This window comes from Parus major, chromosome 3, assembly GCF_001522545.3.
Source record: "Parus major isolate Abel chromosome 3, Parus_major1.1, whole genome shotgun sequence".
In the NCBI taxonomy this organism is placed as follows: domain Eukaryota; kingdom Metazoa; phylum Chordata; class Aves; order Passeriformes; family Paridae; genus Parus; species Parus major.
The window spans coordinates 111,101,861-111,127,598 of NC_031770.1; the positions used below are offsets into that span (position 1 = coordinate 111,101,861).

Below are 25,738 nucleotides of genomic sequence, written 5' to 3' on the forward strand. Positions count from 1 at the left end.
TTCTCACTCAGTTCATGGATGCAATCCTGACTGGTGCTGTGCATTTTAGATTGGAGAGCCTGCTCCTAAGAAACAAATCCCTCAAAATTTTGCAATCACATTCAGATTCTTCCCTTGAAGTGCTCTCAGCTGGTCTGAAACATGAGACTTTTAGCAACTCCAACTTTTACCAACTGAATCCAAGACAAAAGCAAGAGCACAGGGCACAATTCAGTGATGGAACAGGTCAACACCCTCATCCTCAGCCAAAAAATGTTTACACAGCATCACAGAAGCATTTCAGAGAGAAGGAGGAGTTTTGCAGAGATTCCACTAAGCCCTGGATTCCACCCTCTTATCTTCAGGCATTAAACTAAACCATCAAAGCTAGTTCTAATTGCAGGAGGCAGCTGGAGAGGAAGGTGCACAGAGCCCTTCTCTGAGTGCATTAGTGGGATGGAATTGTCTCCTGGATCTCTGTTTCTCCCTCCTGGACAGGGATCAGCCCAAATGAACGAGCACTTTCCTGAGGTTCCCAGAGCAGCAGCTCCAAAACCAGGTGCCTAAATCCTTGTCTGCACCAGCATCAGAGCCAGAAGCTGCAGGACACACAAACACAGTGCACTCAAAGTTGCATTTCATTAGGGAAAACAGTCCATTAAACTGAGATGCCTCCACTCAGAGTCAAAACTTAATCCTGCAGAGGAAAATGTAAATTACCAGACAAATGGCACCACCAGCCCACAGGCAATGCCAAACACCATTTTAGTGGCCAAGTGCTTATTCCTGACCCTGGGCCATCAAGGGAACCTGATCTGCTTGGACCAGAGGGGTCTGGTTACCTTCATGCTGCTGCTGTTATGAATTATATCATGGCCAAGCCTGCAGAACTCCAGTGACCTGTAGGTGAAATTAGTGACTTTTTTTCCAAGGGCTCCCAGAAGAGCGTTTTTCTCCCACTCTTCCAAAACTTGTCACATAAAACAGCTCATCCTTACAGCTCAACGAGGCCTTTTAAAGCACAACAGTTAAACAACCATATTCCCATTGCTTTATGGTGTAGCTTTATTGTCACACAGCACTTTTACTGTGTTCTTGCCTCGAGTAAGACTCCTCAGCTTTGCTTCCCAGTATCCCACACAAGGCTGTGAAACCCAGCAGCCACAGTGACCCAGCCAAGGGCTTGGCAAATTAATATTAAAAGCCAGGATTAAGGCAATGTGGCAGCAGCAGAATAAGGAGAAAACACCAGCAGCAAAGACTTTACAGAGTACAAAACCAAGAACAACAAAGAAGAAGAAGAATTTAATGAAAAATTAGATCCAGCCATTATGTATCTGCATTCACAACCGGATGATTTCCAGTGTCAAGACCAACTTGATTTTTTCAATTCCCAAATCCAAAGCACACACCTTTCTAACAGATGTACTAAAACACCACAGTTTTAATTCCTAGAGTGTCCCAGCAGAGACTGGCTTGAGGAGAGAGGTGGATGAGGAAAGGGTGGCTTGCTCAGCTCTCTATCAGCAATTTTCGCAGCAAAGGAGTCTGAGGCACAATCAGGGCTCAAACAGCAAATAACAGCAGTTACTGTACTTTGGGCCAGACAGAAACCAGGAAGAAAAACAGCCATGCCCAAAACCAGCCATGCCCAAAACCAGCCATGCCCAAAGAGCTCTGATTCTACTCCCAATAAGCATTTCACACACAGAGGGTTGATCAGGAGATGGGTGCTGCCCTGAAGGCACAGACAGCTGTGGTGGTTCTGTCCTGCACACACAATCAGGACAGTCAGACAAACATTTCAAAGTGCTAAAGATCCTGTCCTGCCCCTTTGCTCTGCCTCTGTGGAGGGGGACACTAGAAAAAACACACTATCAGATCACAGGTCTTTGCATTAGTTGGGCCTGAAAAGGCAGAACAGATTTAAAACATTTACGTTATTTCCTTTGGGGAAACATTCAGGCAAAGCCAAAAATATCAATGCCAGATAAAATATCAGTGCCAGGCCAGAACAGGGAAACAAACATTTAAGTTACTGGTTCCAGTGCTGCAAAGACACAGAAGTGTGTCCAGTCTCTGCTCCTGAGGGAGCTCAGGATTTCAGTCTTAGCTCTGCCAAAAGATGATCTCCTGCTCCTAATCAGTTCCCAAGACCCCCATGCAACCAAGAGGAAAGGGAAGCATTAAAGAAATTGTAAAATCACATCCTACAAATCTGCTGGCTGAGATCTCACTGGGGTTGCAGGCCCAGGAGGAGGGTAGCACACAGTCATCCAGTCCTTCCATGGAAAGGAGGCTCCTCAGAGGGGGGAAAACTCCTCCCAGCCATTTAGCCCTGGACAGAAATAAGCATTCATCCCTAAACTACATCCAAGTTCCCCAGCCCTTTTCTACTGTACAACATTACCCACAAAAGAGACGTTCCTGTAAGCAGAAGGAAAGGCAAAGCACTCCTGGGCTCAAAGAGGAGAGCTGAGAGCCCAAATGATCACCTGCCACTCTGCATATGGATTTGAAAGATCCACTTTGCTCTGTGCTGCTCCCAGCTCCTGTAAAAGGGTTCTAAGAGCCTTTTTGGACCAGGAATCTACGGCTTGTTAGGCAAAGTTCAGCATCCCAAACAATTACAGCGCTGCCGAAATGCCGGTATCCACTTTAAAACAGCACGAGGCATCAGGAAGACAAGTCAGGAAAGTGGAAAGGAGAAAATGTAGAATGGAAAGAGCTTGCAAGACCCTCCCAAGAGAGCCCAGATCAGGATAAGTGGAAAAGTTTCTGCAAAAGCAAAGGAGAGCTGAACACCAACACACTCAGACTGAGCTAAGGACATGATGTACAAAAATAAAGAGATCCGGAGCAGAGCTACAATTTTTTAAACAACACAAGAGGCAAAACAGCTCCTCCTACTCCACCATTACAAATCAAATTCTTACAGGCTTGCACGAGGCTACAACACATCCATGAAAACCAGAGCAGGGAAAAGGACCCTTGCCTTGGCTTTCCCATCTCCAAACCCCCTCAGAGAGCCAGCACATACCTCTCCATAACAGCCAGGCACTCCTTTCTCCACGTGAACCGACTGCCTCGCCGTAGTCTGAAGGTCCCAGAGGTAGCTGTGACTGGGGGAGGTGTCTGTCTCCATTCTGGCTCTTCTATTGGGATGGGAGCGGGTCTCATGCTTAGTGTAGCCCCTAGGGACAATAAACACTGTGTTTCCCAGAGGGTTAAAATCAGGCTCGTCCTGTCACTCCTGCTCGTGGAAAAAGAACAAAACAGGTGATGAAACCGTTCAAACTGAAAAAAAATATAAAGTATTATCAAAGACAACTTAAAGATGTACAAAGCCAGCTAGAATTCCCATTTCCCAAACTCCAAGGCACAATGGGATGACCATGGAAATCCAAGGAGCTGATAGGCACTGAGGAAAATCTGTCTTGTCTTCATCAAGAGGAAAAGGATCACACAGAAAGGGTGAACTGTGCCCCAGATGGGATTCATTTAGGTTGTGCTGCCACCTCAGCTGTCACAGAATAGGAAACAGCAGTTTCTATTTAATTATACCCCAGTCTCAGGAAGCAAAAGGGAAATTTTTACCAAAGGTATTTCAGTGTGTCTAAAGAGCTGAGAAAATACCTGAAAGCAGCTCCACCAATAGAAACACACCCTATGGCCTGGGAAATCATGGGCTCCCAAGTGCCAGGGTGCCTGAAAAAGTCAGTGCAAGCAGATTAACTTCACAACCTTCCTCTCCTGCTCCCCTTCTTTGGAAGTATTTCTCCTTTCCGTGACTCTGAGCTGGAAAGCATCAGGCACAAGACAGGATTTGGCAAGATGCCTTCAGGAAAGGCCCCTTTGAAACTTACCCCTGATCCTTTCCACAAAAGCCTCTCAGTTAATAAATCAAGATAAATAAATCAAGACACTCTGGGAGATCGATCTTTCCTCCATCCCTTGGTGAGGATGGAAATCTGGGATAGGACACGAGGACAGAAATCAGGGTATGTTCTGAAGGACAAGCTTTGTGCTCAGTGACTTCCCCTGCAGGGAAGAGAGAGCTGTTCTAGTCTGCAACAAAAAAAAATTAGAGAAAAAGGTTGTATGGAAAGATAAATCACCACCTATATCCCATAAGCATCCTGGGTTCCAGTGGAATTCCTGCACTGAGCCAGCCTGGACAGACCCAGGAGAAGCAGCAGCCCTGCTCACAGTGTTGGGCACCCTTTGGGTGCTCAGGCTGACTCAGAATGGCTGGGATTTAATCATCAAAACACACAGTGTTAATGCAACAACACCGCTCCTCTAATACACAGAGGAGTGAAAGGGTCAAGGGAACCCAGGAGTTTAACCAATAAACAAATTCCTACAGCTAAAAAGCAAGAAATGAGCTGTTTAGGCACTTGGCTGCGTTCCTTTCCAGAAATGCACACGGAGTCTTTCCCTTCCTGCCAGGGGCTTGCATCTGTGTTAGGTAGTGGAGCCCAAAATAATTTACAAATGTTCCCCAGGAGGAGTCAGTAGGAAGTGAAGCCCACAATCTCTGCCTTGCACACACAAGGCACGGTGCCTCTCCCTAATTCCCAGCTAACGAGCCTACACAGATTACTTGGTTCCATTGAAACATGAAATATTTCCTATAGTGCCAATTTACTGGGAGGCCATTTCAAGGAGAGCTCCTTATCTAGTCTTTCTGCTACTTGCACAGTTTAGGGGGCTGGGTGGCTATCAAGTTGCCAGGTTTTAAATACACTTCAAAAACTTTTAAAAAAAAATTTAAAAAAAAAAAGAGAAAATTTTAAAAAGAGACAGGGGAGAACAGGAAAAGAAATTAGCTTTCCCTGCACTGTGTTAGCAATATACTTACCCTACCTAAAGATTTGATTTCACAGGGAGAGTACAGGAGTATCAGTGCTGCCTCACATCAAGGCAAGAGATGCAGAATCCTTCCATTAAATTTGCCTGAGATTTTTCAGACAAAGGTTGAAAAAAAATCTGCATCGAAAGCATAAATTTTCTGCTGCTGCTACAGGTATGTTCACGTACTGAATATAATACACTTTTTTATTTTAGTAGCCTTCCTAGATCAATTTAGCCATTTCTCTTTTCTATGGGGTAACATCAATATCAGCAGCAGATAAGAGAGGAATATGCTGAGAATTACAAGCAAGTACCCCCACACAGCAAGAGAGGAGGATCTGAATGCATAAAGAGGCCCAAAATGGGCTTGGATGAACATGTGGAAAAATGGCACCATGGGAGAGCTCAGAGCCCCTTGCAGGGCCTAAAGGGGCTCCAGGAGAGCTGGAGAGGGACTGGGGACAAGGGATGGAGGGACAGGACACAGGGAATGGCTCCCACTGCCAGAGGGCAGGGATGGATGGGATATTGGGAAGGAATTGTTCCCTGGGAGGGTGGGCAGGCCCTGGCACAGGGTGCCCAGAGAAGCTGTGGCTGCCCCCAGATCCCTGGAAGTGTCCAAGGCCAGGCTGGACAGGGCTGGGATCAACCTGGGATAGTGGAAGGTGTCCCTGCCCATGGCAGAGGGTGAAATGAGATGACTTTGAATCCAAATTATCATTTATGATATGCACATTTGATAAGGAACCCATGGAGCTTTTCCTCATCCCCGTCTCTTCAATGAGCTCCCACTTATTCTGCTGTTCCAACATTCCATCACAATATTCTCGCCACCCAGCTCCACTTCTTTATAACTTAGCAAGTTCCATCCTAGTCACCAGTTCAGATTCTTTTTTTAAACCCCTCAAACAGCTTTTAAGGAGAAGTGAAACTTCTCTCCTGAGCAGACAGAGTGGAGAAAACACAGTACAAGGTTCTCAGTGTATGCATCAAACAGCAAGACACCTCTGAGGGGTGCAGAGGTGAACTGCCTGGGAAGAACTCCTTTCACACACAGAAATGAAAGGAGACAGCTCTCACTCCCTGCCAGTGCTCAGCACCTTTTCCTACAGCACTGAGTTTTCTTGGTGAATTTTTTGTGTGACTGTGGATGCTGCAGGTGGGTTTGGGGGAGAGGAGGCAGGAGATGTGCTCTCCAACTGGAAATGAGCTCTCTCCACGTTCAAAATTCCTCCTGGCCAAGGTCTGCACATCCCAGGCCCCATCCTGAAGGGAGGGAGTTACTCTAAGAGCATCACATGCACTCCCTGCTCCCCAGCCCAGGGCTCAAGCAGGCCCTGCCACTGCAGGGTCACAGAAAGCCTCAGGCATCTCCCAGCTCCAAGAAACCATTTCCTGGCAAGTTTTCATTTGTAGCAAGTACCTGCTGTACATTATCCTGATAAGAACAGATGCCTCACTGTATTTTTAGCCAGGCTGACCCCAGATCACACAATAAACACCTCTCAGTCAGAAATCAGCAGCAGCACAAGGTACAGGTGCTCTGTAGGGATACAGAGCCCACGGTGGGGAGGAAGAGGAGCAGAGCCTGTTTGCTCTGCAGCTCTGTGGAACAGCACATTCCCAACCAGCCCTTCCCAGTGCAAACCTCGTGGGACAGCCAGCCCCTGATTTTGGGTTGGCTTTTCTTTCATAGCTAAACAAGAACCGCTATGAAAATAACAAAAGAGATGCTACATCCTGATAATAGCTCCCTTTCATTTTCCCTTTTGTTCAAGGAGGAAGAGCCCATGGCTCTCTCCAAGGTGACCACAGCTGCCTTCCTATTAGAGAAGAGTGGCAGAAATAAATACCCAGCCTAAATGGAAGCAGCCTGTACCCATCTGTAACTTTAACACATCATTTCGAGGTGCCAGCTTCGGTTTGCACTACACAGAGGCAAGAGACAAGCTGAAGTTACTCCATGACAAACTTCCCACACTGCCCAATAGCCAGTGACAGGGAAATTAATCAGGATAACAACTACCAATCAAAAAAAAAATAATTATTTAAAACCTATGGGCTCTGAAAATAATAGTGAGAACATTGCAGAACACTACTGCCTTCTGAAATATACAGAATTTATCTATTGCCAAAATGCTCTCAGTCCTCCTTGAAACACAGGACAGACAAGTGGTGCCTGTGTGAAAAAAGCTCCATCTAAATGAAAAGTATCCCTATTAATTGGAATAAAGACTTTTTAAACACCTGCATTTAGCACTGATTTCTTCCCTCCAACAAAAAAAAACCTGCCTTTCACCCTAACTGGCAACTCCTTCCAGAAAAATTTCCATCAGTAGCACACTGGAATTCACAGCACTGCCATTAACTCTGACATCACTCCTACCAAGAAAACATTGATTAAGACATTTTTTTGAGCAAGATTATTGCATACAGTGGGACAAGTGGGTGTTTTCCTCCTGTTCCATGAGACTTCAAGTCTCCTTTGCAACATTCCTGTCTGAACACCCACCACCAAGGACAGGAGAAATGCAGAAACTGCCCATGCAAACCAGCAATCAAAGCCAGGCAAATAACAAACAGCACATTCAAGAGCTCGAAGCCAGCTGGAAGAAGAATGGAAGGGATGGAATTGCTGAGTCTCTTCCATATAGGACCAGCAACACCCTAAAACTGCCCTAAGGCTCCCCAGCACCAAGTCCTTTGGTTGGCAGATGCAGCACTGCTTGTGGATGATTTAAAGCATCACACAGCACATTTTAAAAAAATAAAATCTCTTTTGATATATTTTTAAGTCATAATTTGCTTATATAAGCACAATAAAAAGACAGGTCCTGCTGTGAGGAGCTGAAGGCAAGGCAGGGGTGTCACCCACAGGGAAAGGTCTCACCTGTATCCAGGAGATAGAAAAGGGACATAAAAGGTGAATTCTATAAGTTGCAGAGAAAAACTGGCAGAGCCAAGGGAAAGTCTGCCAAGAGATCTCCAGTCCTTCCCACACAAACTATTCCTTCACAGTTTAGAAATTGATTACATCTGCTGTCCTAGTCCTTCAAAACTGTTTCAGTTTTAGGTTCTTTCCATTACTACACAAATTCAGTCAAAAAATGGATTTACTCTGAAGATACAGTTTTTCAAGATTAGGAATTACAAAAACTATAATTTTTGGGAACCAATAGTCCTCAAAAGCCTCACTTTGCCCTCTGATAACTCAAACCTGCAGGTCCTTCTGCACACAGACCTGACTTTCTCTCAAAGGACAGAGATTTTCCTCCCAGCAGCTGGAACTGGAAAAGATGGGATGTATGAGAACAGAAAGCCAAATGCCATCTCTTACTAAGTGAGCAACTAAAAAAAAAAAACACATGGCAGTCATTTCATCTCTCAAGTTTCCTCCAAGGAGGACAATCCTTCACATCCTACAGAGAGAGTGTGGTGATGGCAGCACTTTTTGGGAACATGGCAGGAAGCCCCAATGATTTCCTCATTTTCTGTCTCTAAGGAGATCACCAGACCAGCTACTCACAGGATACTGTGTACTAGCACCCAAAACTCCAGCTCCAGATGGTTTTTTTAACAGTGATTTAAATCCAGGATTCTCTGGACAAGGTTGGTACCTCCCTTTGCACACTTGTTCATACCCATGTTAATTCTCCTTGGCTACCTAGTCTCACCTGCAATAAAATAGATGGCAATAACTCAAAGAGTGGATTAGCCTACAGTGAATAAATAAATACAACCCCATTTTCCTCAGATTTTCAGATAAATCAGATAGATAAAAATCAGATAGATTTTTCCTGACAGTGAGAGGAAAACTGAAGGTTCTTCCCTCTACCTCACCTTCTAAAAAGAAACCAAGTGCTGTCTGGTTCTAAAAGGAATTTAAGTGCATCCAAATAGTCCCTTAGCTTAGGCAGAGGAAACAATTTGACTTTTACACTCCTTGAAAATGCTGTTTAAGATCTCTTATTGGGAAAAAGGTTACACTCAAACAACCACTCTTCAACCAGTTATTCCATGTCTAAAGCAAAGCAGAGTTAATGTTGATTCATTTCAATTTCAGCCAAAATCTTCAGTGTGGAAAATCTTCCTTCCTATGACAACTCTCAAGAGCAAAAGGACAAACAAGATGTGAGCTCATGGATATGGGGGAAAAAGAAGGTAAAGAGGAAGAAGTAAAGATTTCAGAGCTAGGTTGTACAAAGGTTCTGTTATTAGCACAAAATACCATTTCCTAAACAGCTCCATGTAATACTGCAAATAAAGGATGCAAGGCTGGGAAAAATCCACGCAACAGCTTTCATCTGGAGAGGGTTTTGATGGTTTTTACACCTCCCAAAAACTCTCAAGTCCTTCCACTGCTTTGGAGGCAACACCTTTCATCAAAGGGAAATGTCTGGGAGTTATTTGTAGGGTAAAACCTGAGCCTTTCCAAGCAGCTGGCTCTGGGTGGTTGTACCCAGGAGTTCTGCTGATCCTCAGTATCACAAGTCCAGCCAGTGCAAAAATCAAGGCTTCTTGGCACTTTTACTCTTTAAAACAACTTTAAGAAAATTAATCTTAAGATGCTTCACATAAAATACAGGCTCAGTTATCCCTCTGAACCCACCCAACTTAAATCTGAATTATTCTCAGGCCAACTATCAGCTGGAGCCTCTTGATTTTCAGTTTACACACAAAGCAGAAGTTTTGAGGCTCTGTTTCCACTGGAATTTTTCTTAATAGAATTCTGGATATTGAAGCCAAGTTCACATTAGAGAGCCTGAGTTTTAAATTCCTTGAAACAATTACACAGTTAATTTAATCAAGCCAATGTTTAAAGGAAATTAAACGTAAATATTTTGATCTTTACAATAAAACTGTTAAAAGGGAAAAATAAGAACTGTGATCAAACAAAATCTATGGAGAAGAACAATACAAGGAAATTAATTCAACTGTGATTTTGAAGATTGCTGGTTAGTTAAAGATAATGAGGAGCTTTACTTCTCTTTTTGTATTCAAGATCTATTCTGAGATTGGGAAAAGCAGGTGGGATTTGAAAGACACATCTCCAGCTTATCACTGTAACTATCAACATCCCATCCATGAGCTTGAGATCCAACCCAAAAGCCTCTGAAGATCCTCTCTGACAAACTGGGTGGGGTTTTTTGCTGCAACTTTATATTATGCAGCCATTATTTAATGGTTTCTATTTCTTCATTCTGAAGAGCCTCAGCTTCTATTTGATGTTTACTGATTATAACTTCATTGGCTGCTTCTGAATCCCAGATTTAGTGAGTGGTGGGAGGGCAGGGCAGGTATCTGTGGCTGAGGAGCTCTGGATGAGGCAGCTCTGGATGAAGCAGCTCTGCATCATTTCTTGCCAAGCAAAAAGCAATTTGTTCCTACCCTCCTAAAAATTAACCTGGTCAGAGGGAGAACCTCTGGAGTACCCCAGACTCCAAGAAGAGAATCATCAGTGCTAATAAACAAAAGGCTTCCATTCCATAAATAAACAGCAGGAGATATTGAGGCTGCATTTGTTTACCAGGATTTGTCTTCTCAAGCTGGTACCATCTGTAAAATGCCCTTTTCTTCTGTTCACTCAGGTCCGACCCCTGCTGCAACAGCCAATGGGAGATCCGGCTCTGACTGATACCTGTGAAAAACAGAAGAAAGAAAGAGAGAAAGAGAAAAGTTCTTCTTTACCAAACATTTAAAAGTGGTTTATCTACTGATAAAAGGTGGTGTCTTACAAAGCCCAGGAACTTGTGATGCTTCAATCCCAGAAAAAGCAGAGTTGAAGCTCCCCTGCTCAGTCCCAAACTGCCCAAATTTCTCCCTGGGGTTATGTTCAACCTCACTCAAGGAACACCCTGGAATCTGCATGATCAGCCCAAAAGCAAAGAGGATAAAAACTGAACAGCCAAAGCTATCACAGACTCGAATTGTCCACACCTTCCCTGATTCCTAAACTGTGAAATGGGAACAAGCCCCTTCCCCACTATTATATATAAATAATGACTGTTAGGAAATTCTTATCATTCACTACTTGAATAAGAAGGGAGCTAAACAAAGGAAACAGTTTATGTGACATAGATCACATCAGCCCAAAAATGGAGCAAACCAACTGTCAGCAGCTGTAACAACAGCCAGAAAAGAAGCCAGAAAGAGCAGCTGTCTGTCAGCAAAGCAAGAGCCAAGCTCGAGGTACCCAGGCATGATTAGGGACAAAACACTGCAGTTTTTAAAGCAAGAGATCTAAGAAAACAGTAAGAAGGGGAAAAAATTCCTAGAAGTTAATACAGCTATTTCCAAAGCGTGACAGGGAATGAAGGATCAATGCAGGAAGGGCAAGAAGTGATCAGCACAGGAACTAAATACAGCAAGAGGTTTAGAAGTGCATGAAGAGGTCAGCAATAGGCTCATGTGAAAATGTCAAAAATGCAGTTTGCTGAGTAACTGAAGCACTACTTCAGAACTCCCTGTGCCTTCCACAAGGCCCTTCAGAACAGGTTAACAACATCCAAACTCTCCTGGGAAGTGAAGTTTTAGGAGGTGCTCCAAGTACCAATACACTGCCAACACCACCTGTGCCACCACCTGCTTGGTGAAATCACCCGGGCAGGTAGAGGCTGGTTTGCACACAGAACCCAAACTACCTCCCCCCTCTAGAGATGCATCAAGGTTTTATAAGCTCTCATAATCATATTTAACTCCTGAAAAACAGCCCCCTGTAGTTTCACCACTTCTAATGTGGGGGTTTATTATGGGGGTTTTTGTGTGTTGAAGGTAGTTAACTTCAAAATGTCTCAACTTGACTCTCAGGTATCATATTCAGGTGGGTTTACACCGACCAGATTTTTTAAAATCACTGGGTTTGTACTCTTAATTGTTTTTCCACAAGTAGAATTGTAGAGGCTATGAATTTTAAATTGTCCTGGGGGAAAGATGGGTGTGTTTTGTTTCAGATACAGCAGCTCACTGCTGTTCAGCAGAGCTGTGCCCACAAAACAGACCCCGATTTTCCCAGAACCTTGCCCTCAACCGACAGAGTTCAGGAACAGCTGGGGCAGCCAAGAGCTGCCTACCCCCAGGGCCCACACTGGGATCTAAAACTGAGTTTATACTACTGGGGAAGTTGAATTAATCAACCAAACACAACCCTCAGAGCCTGCCAAGTTTACATCAAGTAACTGTGGAAGCACACAAGTTAATACCAAAAGAAGGCACTGTAAGTTGATAACACTCTCTGGCCCAAAATGAGGCTCCAGCCTTGTTGAAACCCTGCCATCTGCATGCCTCATCACCAGTGGAAAGTCCAAGTTTTGAAAATTTGCAGCTCTTGACCTATTATGATTGATAAAAGCCATTTCTTGTCCTGGCCTGTGGGACACAAAGGTTTGTGTCTCACTGCTCTTGGCTGCCCTGTTCCCATTAATTAATCACCGGGTAACAGCTCCAGTCATTTACTTGTTTACTACGGTCCACTTACACTTATTGCAGTGAATTAGCGTGTGTTGAGTGTTTGGATAACAACCCAAGATACAAACACAAAGCATTGGCAGACAAAAATTATAAATAGAGATTACAAGTCTGCCCCGAGTGGAAAATCCAAATTCTGCTCAAGAGGCTGCCTGACACTGTCACACGTGGCACAGATGTCACCGCTCCAAACAATGTGCTCGAGGGCAAGGCACAGCAGCAGGAGCCAAAAAACTCAAGTTGGGTCTTGCCATGTCCACTTTCATGGCATCACAGAAAAATCTGAGTTGGAAAAACCTTTAAAAGTCAGCTAGGCCAACACCCCCTGCAATGAGCTGGGACACCTTCAACTGGATCACATTGTTCCCTGTCCAACCTGACCTTGAATGTTTCCAGGCATGGGGCAGACACCAACTTCCTGACCAACCTGTGCCACCTTCATCATAAAAAGCTTTTTTCCACAAATTATGCACTGTACCAATGTCCTGAACTGCATCAAAGTTCTCCCAAACAGAGCTGGATCTGTGCTGGGATCCTTTTGTGGTTGTCATCTAGCCACAGTAGCTGAGCCTCTGACTTACTGTGAGTCCTCACAGCTCATAAAGCTGCTGCTGCAAAATGTTTTTAAGGCATAAAATTTATCTGCACCTCAGCAAGGTTTAGAGCACCCCAGCACAGTATCCCAACAGCTTGACCAACCCAAGGTCACATGCAAAGTCTTCCAGAAGAACTCATCCAGGATCTCTCAGATCCCAGTGCTGTGGGATCCAAACCCATCGTTAACTCCTTTCAGTGTAAAAAACAAACCCCACAAATTGTCATGCCCAAGTTTCTTGCATCTCAAGTGGGTTTCCCACAGAAAACAGTGGTTGCTGGACCACCAGGACCCTCCTGTCTTGTCTCTAATCACACTCTGCTTTAGGGAATTGCAGTGGCAGGAAAAAAGAAATCATCCTGCTGCCAGAAGCAATTAACGAAATAACTTCTCTGGAGTAGTGAAAATCCAACTGTGCTGAGGAAATTCACTCTCCAAGCGAAGCAGGGACATCAAGGAGGGGTGTGCTGCTCCAGGCTCAGCATCAGCAGGGCCAGGAACACACCTGGTTATGAACAACAGCAGTTTTTTCATGGAAAATACTGAAGGAAAGTGGTACCCACAAAGGATTATTGCAGTTCAGATGCTTGTGTCACACTCACTCTTTCCCACAGCAGGTCACACTTCCCAGTGATAAAAAAAAATGTGCTCACTCCCCTGGCCAGGCCTGCTGTGTCCTACACAACTGATTTAGGGAGAGTTTCCCCTCCAAACACATAAAATAAATGGCAAAATACATCATCAAGAGAAGGCCACTGCTATGTGCAGCTCAAACCTGCTCATAACCCTCAACTCTGTTATTCATCAAGTCTTTGGGATCTGGTTTTCACCTTCACAGATAGATTTGTTCAGCAGCTCTGCTTTGCATTTCTTTAATGTTTCTTTCAGGAGAGGTTTTCAGAAGCACCTGGAATACATCAGACCTGGAGAAGAAAGTAACTGCCTGTGTTTTAATTCTTCACTTTGTAAGCAAAGTCCCAGATTCAGAGAACAAGTGCTTGCAAAGGACATCTATCAATTTAGGAGATTAGCAAAGCTTGTTTACAGAAAACCTGCAAAGATCAAAATCATAGAAAAACATATCTCTGTGTTGTCATGAGTATTAAAAAAAAATAAGGAAGGAAACTGGAAGGAAAATGTTTCTCAAAATGCAGTTTTATGCATTTTGAGATGATCAGTAATTCAGGAATTTTCTGAATTCTCTTCACAATGGAACTGGTTAAGTTTCCCTGTGTATTGGCATTTGCTCAGCATCCCTGTGTGTGGGTTCCAAACCTGTGGGGATTTTATTTGTTCCAGCAGTGCTCCAAGGCTGCCCTCCACTGCACGTGTGTTTTAGAATAATCTAAAGCCAAGTCCTGCAGATCTCCTATCAATTAAGGCAGAGGCAGGAGGACAGGGCTGGGTTGTACAAGCGGAATAATTGGGAAGGGTACCAGAACTGCACCCTGGAAAGCTCTATGTGTATTTAAAAACAACCCAATAAATGATTTCGGCATTTTACTGTTGATGGGTTTGGGTTTTTTGTTTTTTTTAAAATGGTGGTTTGGGCTTTATGTTTTTAAGAACTGAGAAAACTGAATTGAAATTTCTGCTTTGTAACCTCAGGAAAAGAAGGGTGTTTTTTTAATTCCCTCACTCCCTATGTGTAACAAACAGGAAAGGTAATATTTCCAAACCTTGCAGAGGCATCATCCATCAAACCACTTCAGCCCATCTGCAGAGGGCTCATCCCTGTGCTCTACTCCCTCTCTCCTTTACTGTAGAACAGAAAGACATCAGTTCCTGAAAACACTTCCCCACCCTCCATCTAACTTGGGAAGCTCAGCCAGCACCTCTGAGAGAAGTTTACATTTCTCTCTCTCATTTTCATCCTTTGCCTTCTGACCATAACCTGGTGCCCAAGTACAATTCTTGTGGCAATTTAAGAAAACTGCAACACATTCAAACTGTATTTGACCAAAATTTGGCAGCTCACCTGCCCCACGTGGGGCTGAACCCTGAGCAGGCTGCAGTGATGTTAAAAGGAGCTCCAAACACCAGGATAGGAAATTCCGCAGGAACTATTATTAGCTCCTGTTTATACTGTCATTTTTTCTTATCAGTAGGAGATTATTTATACAGAGCCCAACCCAAGTGCTCCTTGTTTATCTTATTACAGACACCATTAAAAAAGTTTCTATAAAAAGCAGCTCCTGTTTTTAGGACCAGCACTAGTAAGTGTTATGCTAAGTTTTTGCTTCTTATCAATCACCCTTTTATTTTCAAGTCACTTTTTAATACCCTGTTACTATTTTCCAACCTGCCCTGTCCTCTCCATACACCAGGCAGCCCTGTAGAATGTCTTCCAGGTTTAATTTTTCCTGTCAGATTCATTATCTAAATGACTTTTAAAGTTCCTGGTAATTTTATAAGGATTAAGAGAGCCTCAACATTTTTCTACTGCAACAGCTGACTTTAACCTTCAGCTCTGTTTTCCTCTCTCCTGCATCCTCCCTCTCCATCACTTGCCTTGTGCTACAGCAGGAAAAACAAGAGGAAAAGCTGTTTACTGATGCAGAGCTGCTCTGCAGGACTAAGGATTCTCTAAGTGCTTTGCAATGTTAGAATTAAGATGGGAGAAAGAAGAAATGTGTTTCTGAATGAAAGTAGTTTTGAAGAATTAGAAAAATAAGGTAAAAAGGAGGTTTTGAGGGGTCACAGTTGCAGTAGAGGTTTCTGCACCAAGGACAGAACATGGCAAGTTACAGAATGGGGATAAATAAGGTCATAAGGACTGGGGAAATGGAGAATTGGTAGAGGTTGAAAGGAAAAGTTCCCAGCACAGGTAGCCAAGCCAAGCCAAGCCAGTCTCCTGGACAGAACCAGCCATAAATTTTTCATTTCTTGCCTCTTCCCAAGGCAGAAGGGATGAAGACTAAAAGCTAATATTTCTAATTTTCCTCTTCTACAAGTAACTTTTTACAGAAAATCTTTATCAGTAAGACTAGGCTGTAAATCCTGAGGTGATGCCATTTGGGATCATACAGCCTGCAAAGCCTCTGCCTATGCAAACTGTTTTTTTACTGAACCAGAAGTGCTTTCCAGACATTCTTTGGGAGTCTCTTCCCCAGCTGAAAGGGATGTTGGAGGCATCTGAAGAACACTCAAAGTCCTCCAGCACTCATCAGGCCCGAGACAGCTCTGGAAGGGAGAGCCTCTGCTCCGGATCTCTGTCCCGAGCTATTTCAGTCACACCTCACCACTCCCTGCTTTTGAGAGGAAGCTGATGTTTCCCCCTGCTAGAGCTGAATACACTCTTTAATCTGCTCCTTGCAAATGTCTCTTTGAGATTTACCATTTCTCCCAGATAAGCCATTACTATGTACTTAGGAGTGGCACGTAAGTGCTACACATCTGCTTACACAAGGTTTATTTAAAATGGATCAGCTCCCTCCAAGCACAGGGAGGATGACTGAGATGCAAGGAGGTATTGGTTTCCCATGGATTTGTCTTGGAAACAAGATAATAACACAGTGTTTTCAGCTCAGCCCTCATGCTGTCCCACTGGTACCCTGCAGTATTTCTCTGGTCCCTGTGTGAGCACACTGTGGATCCCCCTCGTGTTACGCAGAAGGGCTGAGTGGGAAGGGTGTGAAATTCAGTCAGCCAAGTCTGAAGTGGATGGTTGGTGTCATTTACTCACAGGAGGAAACAATGAGAGCTCCCAAAGGCTAAATGCCAATTTAATGTCCACTGAAATCCAAGAGAACAGGATGGAAGGAAGGAAAGGATCAGGTGTGAAGAGATTGGTCTTGTCTTTCCTACAGCTTCTTGCAGGGTATCAAACACACACACCAAGACACTCAGTTAATTATAATTAGATCCATTCCTTTCACTGATACAGACTCAGATCTGGTGTGGCAATTCTGATTCAATGACCCCACACGTGGTAATCCCATTGACCAAAAAAAATGTCTCATTTTGGAAAGACTCCTTTTGTGCTGTTTTTCTCTCTGCAGTACTTCTCTTGCAGCCTGATTTGCTGGGTGCTACACAAAGGTTCATTCAGAGATGGGTTCTTCCAGGACTATATTCAGGCAAGGAATGAACAAAAACAGGAGACTGACCCACTAACTACCAAAATCGTAGAGTTCAGGTACAATTTAAGCAACTCGACTTACACATAACTTTTTGAAGTATTAGTGCTAACATCTGATAAGGGCAACATCCCTTACATTTACACAAATAGTTAATCTCATGATTTTCCAGATGAAACTGACACCAGAGAAGGAAAAGTCATTTTACCCAGGATCACAGAAGAGTTGAAGACACACAAGGAATTCCTGGCTCTGTGGTTCAAGCACCAGTTTGTGTTTGCCCACCTCAACTGCTGCCACGTCTGCAAACCCACAGCTCCCAGACAAGTGGGTTCCTATGACATTTCAAATCCTGGAAATATCATAAAAGAACAACTTCCCTCCTACTGATTTTGAATTCCCAGACATCAGGGAACCTTAAAAATCATCTGTTTCAAGATCTTCATCCAAGCTTGGGTTAAAAAGTTAACAAATGGGATTGAGCTGTCTGAATGTTATCATCAAGTCTTCATCCTAAAAGAAGGGCTGGAGTGAATCCAGGGAACGGAGCTGGGGAAGGGGCTGGAGCACCAGGAGAGGCTGAGGGAGCTGGGAAAGGGGCTCAGCCTGGAGAAAAGAAGGCTCAGGAGGGACCTTCTGGCTCTGCACCTGTCCTCTGGTCCCCTGACAGGAAACAGGGACAGGATGAGAGGGAACAGCCTCAAGCTGTGCCAGGGCAGGTTCAGGTTGGATACTGAGAACAATTCCTGCCTGGAATGGGCTGTCCAGCCCTGGCACCAGAGCAGGGGTGGAGGAGTCCCAATCCCTGGAGGGATTTAAAAGCCATGTGCATGTGGCACCTGGGGACACAGATCAGTGGTGGCCTTGGCAGAGCTGGGGGAGTGATCAGACTCAATGGGTTTAGAGTGATTTTCCAACCAAAATGATTCTCAGGCTGTTCCAGGCAAGAGAAATAGTAATACCCCACCCCATGGAGGAGCAACAGGACTTTGTCACCCTCTCTGTAAAGCTCTGGGAAGAAGAACAGGGAAGAACTGGCACCACTGCACCTGTCTGGATGTGAGAGAGAAGGCTCAGGGCACAGGGCACCCAGAACTGCTGCTCCTTCCAGGTAAAACCTGAGCTGCTCTGGTCATCCCTCAACCTCCCTTCAGATTTTCATTAATTCTGACTCAAAGGATGGATAAAACTTCCAACTCCTCCTGCAACTCCCTGCTGCAGAGGTACCAGCTATAGCTGTGTCCCCTGACTATTCATATGCTTTTTAATATATAAATACACATTATCTCTCTCTCTCTCTCTCCATACCCAGAGATGTAGATACACATCTATTTGCCATACTCAACAACAATTTAAGAATTAAGGAAAACCATTTTCATTTTAAGATAAGAACTTCAGGCTTTATTATAATGCTGTAAAATAAAATCTGCCAGCACAAGCCACAGGAAAAAAAAAAAAAAAAAAAAAAAAAAAAAGTGATTCACTGGGGAAGTTCCATGATGTGCAGGACAATGGGTCTTAAATCAAAGGCATACATTATCATGACTAAGCTGACAGATCTGCACTGCAATGCAGAAAGCCAAGTGATATTCCAACATCTGCACCGTGCTCAGACAGGCAGCTCAGCCACAGAGATTCCCAAAATGAGGAAAGGACTCCCCGAGCTCTTACCTGTTACCTGTGCAACAACTGCTTGGGAAATTCTCCGGTTGGCGAGGAAGGCTTTGATTTCCTCCTTTATCACACTGCTGTCCCTCCTACCAAAACAAAACAACAGGACACACAAAAAGAGGGACGCACCAAAACGCACCTGCAAGATGCAAAATGCCTTTATTTCCTTTATTTATGGGACAAGGAGTGGGGAAGGCTGGAATTAAAGCAGCCCAAGTGCCTCAGTGCTGGACACTTCTTTTAACAAGTGTCACGTTTGATCAAAGTACCATAGCAGGAGAGTGGATGACTCATGTCCCATATAATTCATATTAGGTGCAGCACTGCCATATGGAATGTACAAAGTTTCATTACACAGGGATGAATAAATCTCTCATACCAGCATAAAAGCCTCACTCATAAAAATGAGGCAGAAAAATAAAAAATAAAGGATAGCAGGAGCTGCATGGTTAGTTACCCAAATGAATATGCATACACCAACCTCTTCCAGTATCCCAAGGAAAAGATCCAAAATTTTGCAGCCTCTGTCCTTAAGTCCCCTACTTAATCTAGAGCTTGCACTGAATGAACTGAGGTCTTTGTATGATTTTTACAAGGTCTGCACAGGTAGCTCAGAAGGGGCAAAAACTGTGCTAAAAAGCAAATAAATTGGAAGTTGCACATGTACTGTGATACACAGCAAATTTCAATTGCAATAAACATATACTTTGCTCCTCCTCTTCCTCTCTCCCTTCCTGAGAAGGGCAGGCAATTAAAACCAGCCTTTATTAGGCTTTCTGAGACATTTCCCTTCCTCTTCTCCCCTCCTGCCCTAGCAGCATTGAAGAGAGACTCAAGCTTGCAAATGTAAATGCAAAATGAATGCTGTGCTGTGGGTTCATTTTTATTTCTGTACCAACACTCATCTTCCATATGCCTGCAAAAACAAGTAATTTCAATTTAAATAAGCACTAAAAGCATTACCTGAGACTCACTGCACAGGAACCCAAACCTCAGCCATGGTAACTTAGCACTCTGATGTACTCACTCCCTTCCTGCACAATTCCATCATCCTGCAGCTGACAGCAAATGAGGCTGATCGGCTTTTTTCTTACTGGTCATCTCTAATCCTCTCCCCAAAAAGCCACATCTTTCCCTGAAATCTCCAAATTACTTCCAATATATTTCCATTCTGGAGCTTATGGACTCCAGTACTCCAGTTCTCTTCAGGAAAGGTGAAGTTATGGGGGGGAAAAAAGAATAAATTCCAACATTATGACCGAAGTTGTTTTGAGACATTTGGCCTTTCCTCTTATTTCTTTCTGCTCTCAAAGCCCACTGACTCTGACTTTCATCCTCAGGAGTATAATCCCCTCCTTTCATCTTTGCCATAATCCTGAAAAGGAAGCTGCTAAAAGTAAAGGAAGGTCAGACCTGAAAAAAACCCACGCAAATGGCTTTCAGAGAAAACTTCTGCTTCTTCTTTACTATTTGTATTTTCCTGCAGCACTCTGCAAATCCCTGCCACAAACTATAAACAAACAACATGCACCCTCTCCAGATCCCACTTGGAAAGCACTGACCAATCCAAGTTGGATTCCTTACTCTCCCTCTTTATTCAAGGAATCACAAAGGGTGTGAAACAGTGGAGGAGGAGTCATGTGAACTGGCATTTGATCAGAATCCTGAATAAAAGTAGGGTGGAAAACAAGTGCTCTAACATCAATCCCAATGGTTGGTACAGCAGCAGAAAAATTATTTCAACAGTCAGACTGTGGGACACCCACACAGGGCCAGGGGCTGTCTCCACAAGGGAGGTGAGAGGTTCTGGGATGGTGACCCTTGGAGCACTGGCAGGAACAACTGCCTGAAGCAGCTCCTGCTCTCCTGATCATCACCATCATCAAACCCTCACGGAACAGTGAGGGTTGGAAGAGACATTTCAGGTTATTTAGTCCAAACCTACTGCAATAAGCAGGGGTATCTTCAACTAGATCAGGCTGCTCAGAGCCCTGTCCCACCTGACCTTGAATGTTTCCTGGGATGGGGCATCCACCACCTCTCCAGACAACCTGTGCCAACATTTTACCACCCTATAATCCCCATTTGAGCATTTTTCCAACGCGCCCATTCCTGCCGAAGCTCTTCTCACCCCCAAACCTTTTACAGAGACCTTCACTCACCTCATCAGCTCCTCCACTTTGTCGTCGATGTCCAAGTCCTCCTCGGAAGCCTCGAAGCTGTAGGACCTCTGGGCCAGGCTGTTGGCCAGGGGGTAGCGGGTGGGTGACATCTTCCCGTTGAAGGCAGACAACCTCTCGTTACTCTCCCTCCCGTTCTGATTCGTAGTGCAAGGCTGTGGGGAGGTGTCGTAACTGTTGCTCGGGGACGGGGACATCCCGGAGTGCTGGGTCTGCGTGGAAGCCGTGGCCGTCGAGGAAGACGCCGGGACGTTGTTGGTGCTGTTGCTGTAGGAGCCGCCTCCGTAGCCAGACCTTCTCCCAAATTTGTCGCTATGCTCTTGGTCAAGACGGTCCAAGGTTTCCAGGGCGTGCAGGATCTCATGCCTGGTCATTCCCGTGCGTCTCAGGCGCTGCAGGAGGTCGATCTGCTCTATGGTGAATCTTGGCTCGTCTGTGTAGTGAGACATGGTTTCCAGCAGGCTGGAAATGAGGTAAAATACAAAATAATTCAGCTCAAAAAAGTGGCACATGGAAAGTACTTTATAAACTTTGGTGCAAAACTTTAAGACACACACACACACAACAGCTCCAAAATCCACCTCCAAACAACCTCAGCTGGACATCTGCCATGAATGCCAGTCTCACTACACAGTAAAAGGATTTTGGACCTCTCCTGACATTCCCCACACCTGCACCAACCCTGCAGTTTGTGCCTTTTTGCTTCTGATAAACCAATGCTACAGAGACTATGGCTGCTCAGTAATTAAGGCTGCAACTTGATTCCAGCCACAATTTTGCCCAGTGTTAAGTACCCATCAGACAGGAATCTCAGATTTCTGTGGTGGCCACAGATCTGAGTTTTCCTGGACAAGTTTCAACCGGTTATGACAAGAGATTTATGAATCTCAACTCTTTCAAATCTTAACTACAAAGAGTTTGAGTTGCCCTAACTTTTGTTGCTACCTTGGAAAAAGAAAGCGCAGATAAAAACACACCCAGCGGAAATTCTAGTGGCCTGTAGGACCCAAGTTGATTTGACTGAAGTTGGATTTCTGAAGTTAGGAACTTTTGAACCTGGAATGTTGTCAAAGATTGCCTGCCCTGACAAGAAAAGTGCAGCACATCCAATTACTCCTGAGCTTTCATTTAAAGAAATAAGTCTTCAGCTTTTTCCTCTCCAAAGACTGGCTTCTCAGATAACTCAACCATCCTGGTGGCTCAACAAAATAATTTTTAACTCCTAAACTTCCCAAGGTGCCGTAACAATGAACATTATTTGCTGCAAAGCCAAAAAAAAATTACAGTATGCTCTCTTAATCACTCTTCTTTCCTAAGTCTCCTGGCTACAGATCCAAATGTCACACAAACAAGAAGATCTCCTCCTTCAGAACTCTAGATCTTGAGAAGGGATGGCAGATGGAGGGCAGGCAGAACTTGGCAAGCAGAATATGGCATTTTCCATCCTTCTTGTGAGTCAAGGGTTTATTACCATTCCTGCAGGAGAGCAGGGTGAAGAGATCACTCAGACTCCAGGAGATGTGACAGAGCTGATGTACAATCCCTGCGAGCCAGAGCAAATCACAGCTGAGGGAAAGTCAAGGAAGAATTCCAAGGACCCTGTGAAAGCCAGGAGAGGGACGATGGCTGTCAGGCTGAGACCTTCCAGGGACAGGGCTGCCTATTCCTCCCCACAAATTTTGAGGATGACTCCTCATGTCCATTTCTGCCCTGGCACAGAGAAGCTCCCAACAGGAGTCATGGAATGACTCGAGATCCATAACTGGGGCTGAAGAACAACACTGAGAACTGGCTTGCTGAAGTAGAGCTGAAGTAGAGCTGTAAAGCCAAAGCCAGGATGCACAAATCCACAAAAATGGCACTTGCAGCCTGGGAGATACAGAAATGAGAAGAAAATCCCATCTTTGCCCTCATCCAGCCCCTTCCATTGTTTCATGGGAGATGGAAGCAGGAGGACAATGCAAGGGGATGACTCCCATCCAAGAAAATGCCTCTGTGAGAAGACAGACGTTCTACATCCACATCAGCGCTTCAGCCCAACGGGAATGTGCTGTTCTCCAGAAAACTGATTACTGGAAACATCCAGGCCATTTTAAATTTTTCAAGACAAGCACCCAGACTGTTGAACCACAGGAGGGCACGGCAGGCAATGCAGCAGTCGACCTGCAACTGACTGGAATTGTAACAACCACGATTTGGAAGTGGCATCCCAGCCTGAGACCTTCGGAGCTCGACAGCGAGTGTTTGGAAATGGACTGTTCTAGGTTTGGCCTCTGGGAGAGGCAGGGCTGCTCCATCCTCTTCTCCCAGCTTTGGGAGAAATGTCACATGGACTGACTGACTCATGACAGACTGCTCCGAGCAGCACAGCTTTCAAACAGAAAATCTCTTTAAACTTCGGGCCTTGAGGTGTTTTCACTGGATATTCCAGCTCATCCTTCCTCAGGGAAACACCTGGTTTGGACATTTCTTACCTGTATTTCTAATGTCACCACTTCCTGCATCATTTATCTGTCAATAGCAAGTTTGATGTGCTCAAGTTCTTTGTTTGAATTGGAGAATTTAATGAGTCAGAGCCTCCAACCAGAATTACCTCCACTCAAAATTCCTACTTTACAGACTACTCAACATTTAATACTAAAACATACTTTAAATTATTTAATCATCCATTTATCACAGACACAGAAACCTAGAATTTTTGTCCTTGTAGCCTCGTGAACTAAAAAACTCCCATCTGACAAAAGCAAGACTTTCCAGATGGCTTCAAGAATGTCAAACACAGAATCATGGAATTACAGAATGGTTTGGATTGAAAAAAGGCTGTAAAATCATTTAGTTCCACTCCCTGCTGTGGGCACAGACACTTTCCAGTATCCCAGGTTGCTCCAAGCCCTGTCCAACCTGGCCTTGGGCACTTCCAGGGATGGAGCAGCCACAGCTTCTCTGGGCACCCTGTGCCAGGGTCTCCCCACCTCCTGCAGCAGTTGGTGGCCATGGACAGCAATTCTCTCTAAAATTTGGGTGTCATTCCTAATTTGTCTAAAGTGACAGGGCTCAGCTCCTGGATCTGGGTGCCCAAGCCAAATGAATTTCACATAATGATTTGGTGAATCCTAAGTGTCCTTTAAAATTCCAGCTAATGAAGTGCAGAGTTCTCAGATGCAGGGGCAGGGGTTGAGCTCCCGTCGCTCGTGGCTGTACAAGGGAAAGAGCTCCAGCCTCAATTTGTCCCTCTTTGATACATTTTGTGTGGGAATTTCAGTTCACAGGGATGCAAAATAAGATATTCAATGACTTCCAACTTGTATTCTGGAGTCCTGTTCATCAGTGGACTTTAAAGCCTTGCAGAAATTAATGTAAAAGTAGCAAACCTTCTGTGAAATTAACACCATGATACTGTGTTTAACACAACCACTAGAAAAATGTGGACAACTTGAAAAAAACAAACAACAAACTAAAACCAATGATCTGCTTGTTTGTCTTACAGAATTCTTACAGACCTCCAACACTTTTAAGGCAACTTCTGGGTAATTTTTCAACACTTAAGAGGTAAGAACACCAAAATTAGAGTATCTCCCTGCTGGTCTCACTAATGTCATACAGGGATGTCCAAAGTGCCTTGTTTATATTTGTACACTCAGCATATATTGCACTGACACATCTCACTGGTCTTCTTGATCTGGAACTCCAGTTCTTCACATACTTTTCTACACATGAGATCTAGAAATAATGCTCCTGAGGGACTTTTATGTATTGAAAACAACTGCAGGAGCTTGGAATTTTCCATTAAAACCTCAAAACAAATATTGCAAAATATGGTATTACTGAACATGCTCCAACATTGCCAACTATCCACAACTTTTTAATGAATAACTACAGCAAGCATTATTTTGAACTGTTACTTGAGCAGGACTTTGGTTATTTTCTCTTTTTAAAATATTTTAATAATCTTACCCTGTTTAAAGATCAATTTACGAAGCAGTTAATTAAATCAGCCATTTTAGAATCACCCTAATTTCATTCACCTCATTAATGAGTGGATATTCTCCACCACTTCATCCCCCCCACATTGCAGTAAGAGCCTCTTATCCTCCTGCACTCCTCTGGCTACCTGTAATTCAATTTACTTCCCCCTCTTTTTCCTTGTGAAATACAATCAACTGCAAAAGTAGCAAGGAATAAAATAAGATAGAGACAAGCAGAATGATTGGGGGGTATAGGAGAAAATCAAGATGGAAAATACTTTTCCTGAGAACACTGACTGTGGAGAAACTTTGCTGTAGGCCAACTTTGCTGCCTGGGTAGCAAAATATCCTCTACATCCCATGCTTTATCTGCTATCAATACTCTCACCACTGACAATGGGCTTGGGGAGACACCCAAAAAAAGAAACATAACCAAGGGAGAACAGCTGTGCATTTTTCTCCCTGAAATTTTGCAAGCAAAACCTCTGTAACTGTCTAATTAAGCTGAAAACTTAAAGTGACACATTTTTTAACAACTGAATCTTGCCCTTTAAAACAAAATTTCTTTAGGTCCTGATATAAAAAGTAGCCTAAAGTATCAAACTTATTTATATTCCTCACACTAACATAGCAATCATCCCCCAAAAAATGGTCCAATTGTACCGTTCCAAAGCATTAAAACTTCATGTTCATCTTTCATGGCTCATCCAAAAGCAACCTGAGGTACCTGAATGTCAGACTGAAGGGAGAAGTCTGAGGAGGTAAATAAAAAGGAATTTATTTTCCCTCCCAAACCTGCAGATATAAAATATCCAGCCCAATGCAGCACCACTCCCCCCCTTCTATGGGGATTTTGTGGAGTGGAGGCTGCTCAGGGGCTGCTCTCACCAGCACTGCTCTTCCTTCTCATTCCACCAAGGTTTATTTAACTTTTTTTTTTTTAATTAA

At 44.0% G+C, this 25,738-nt stretch overlaps 1 protein-coding gene across 11 annotated transcripts in view; it reads right to left on the bottom strand.

Moving 5' to 3' along the window:
* Positions 1–25,738, bottom strand: part of HMBOX1 (homeobox containing 1) — a 103,728-nt gene that overhangs the window by 24,786 nt on the left and 53,204 nt on the right. For all 11 annotated transcript variants that reach the window (XM_015622656.3, XM_019006133.2, XM_015622649.3 and 8 more), the window contains 4 exons: positions 20,808–21,287; positions 18,646–18,731; positions 10,364–10,474; positions 3,020–3,173 (listed from right to left, as the gene is read on the bottom strand). In XM_015622656.3, coding sequence (XP_015478142.1) covers positions 3,020–3,173; positions 10,364–10,474; positions 18,646–18,731; positions 20,808–21,287 — 831 coding nt within the window. The remainder of the gene's footprint in view (positions 1–3,019; positions 3,174–10,363; positions 10,475–18,645; positions 18,732–20,807; positions 21,288–25,738) is intronic.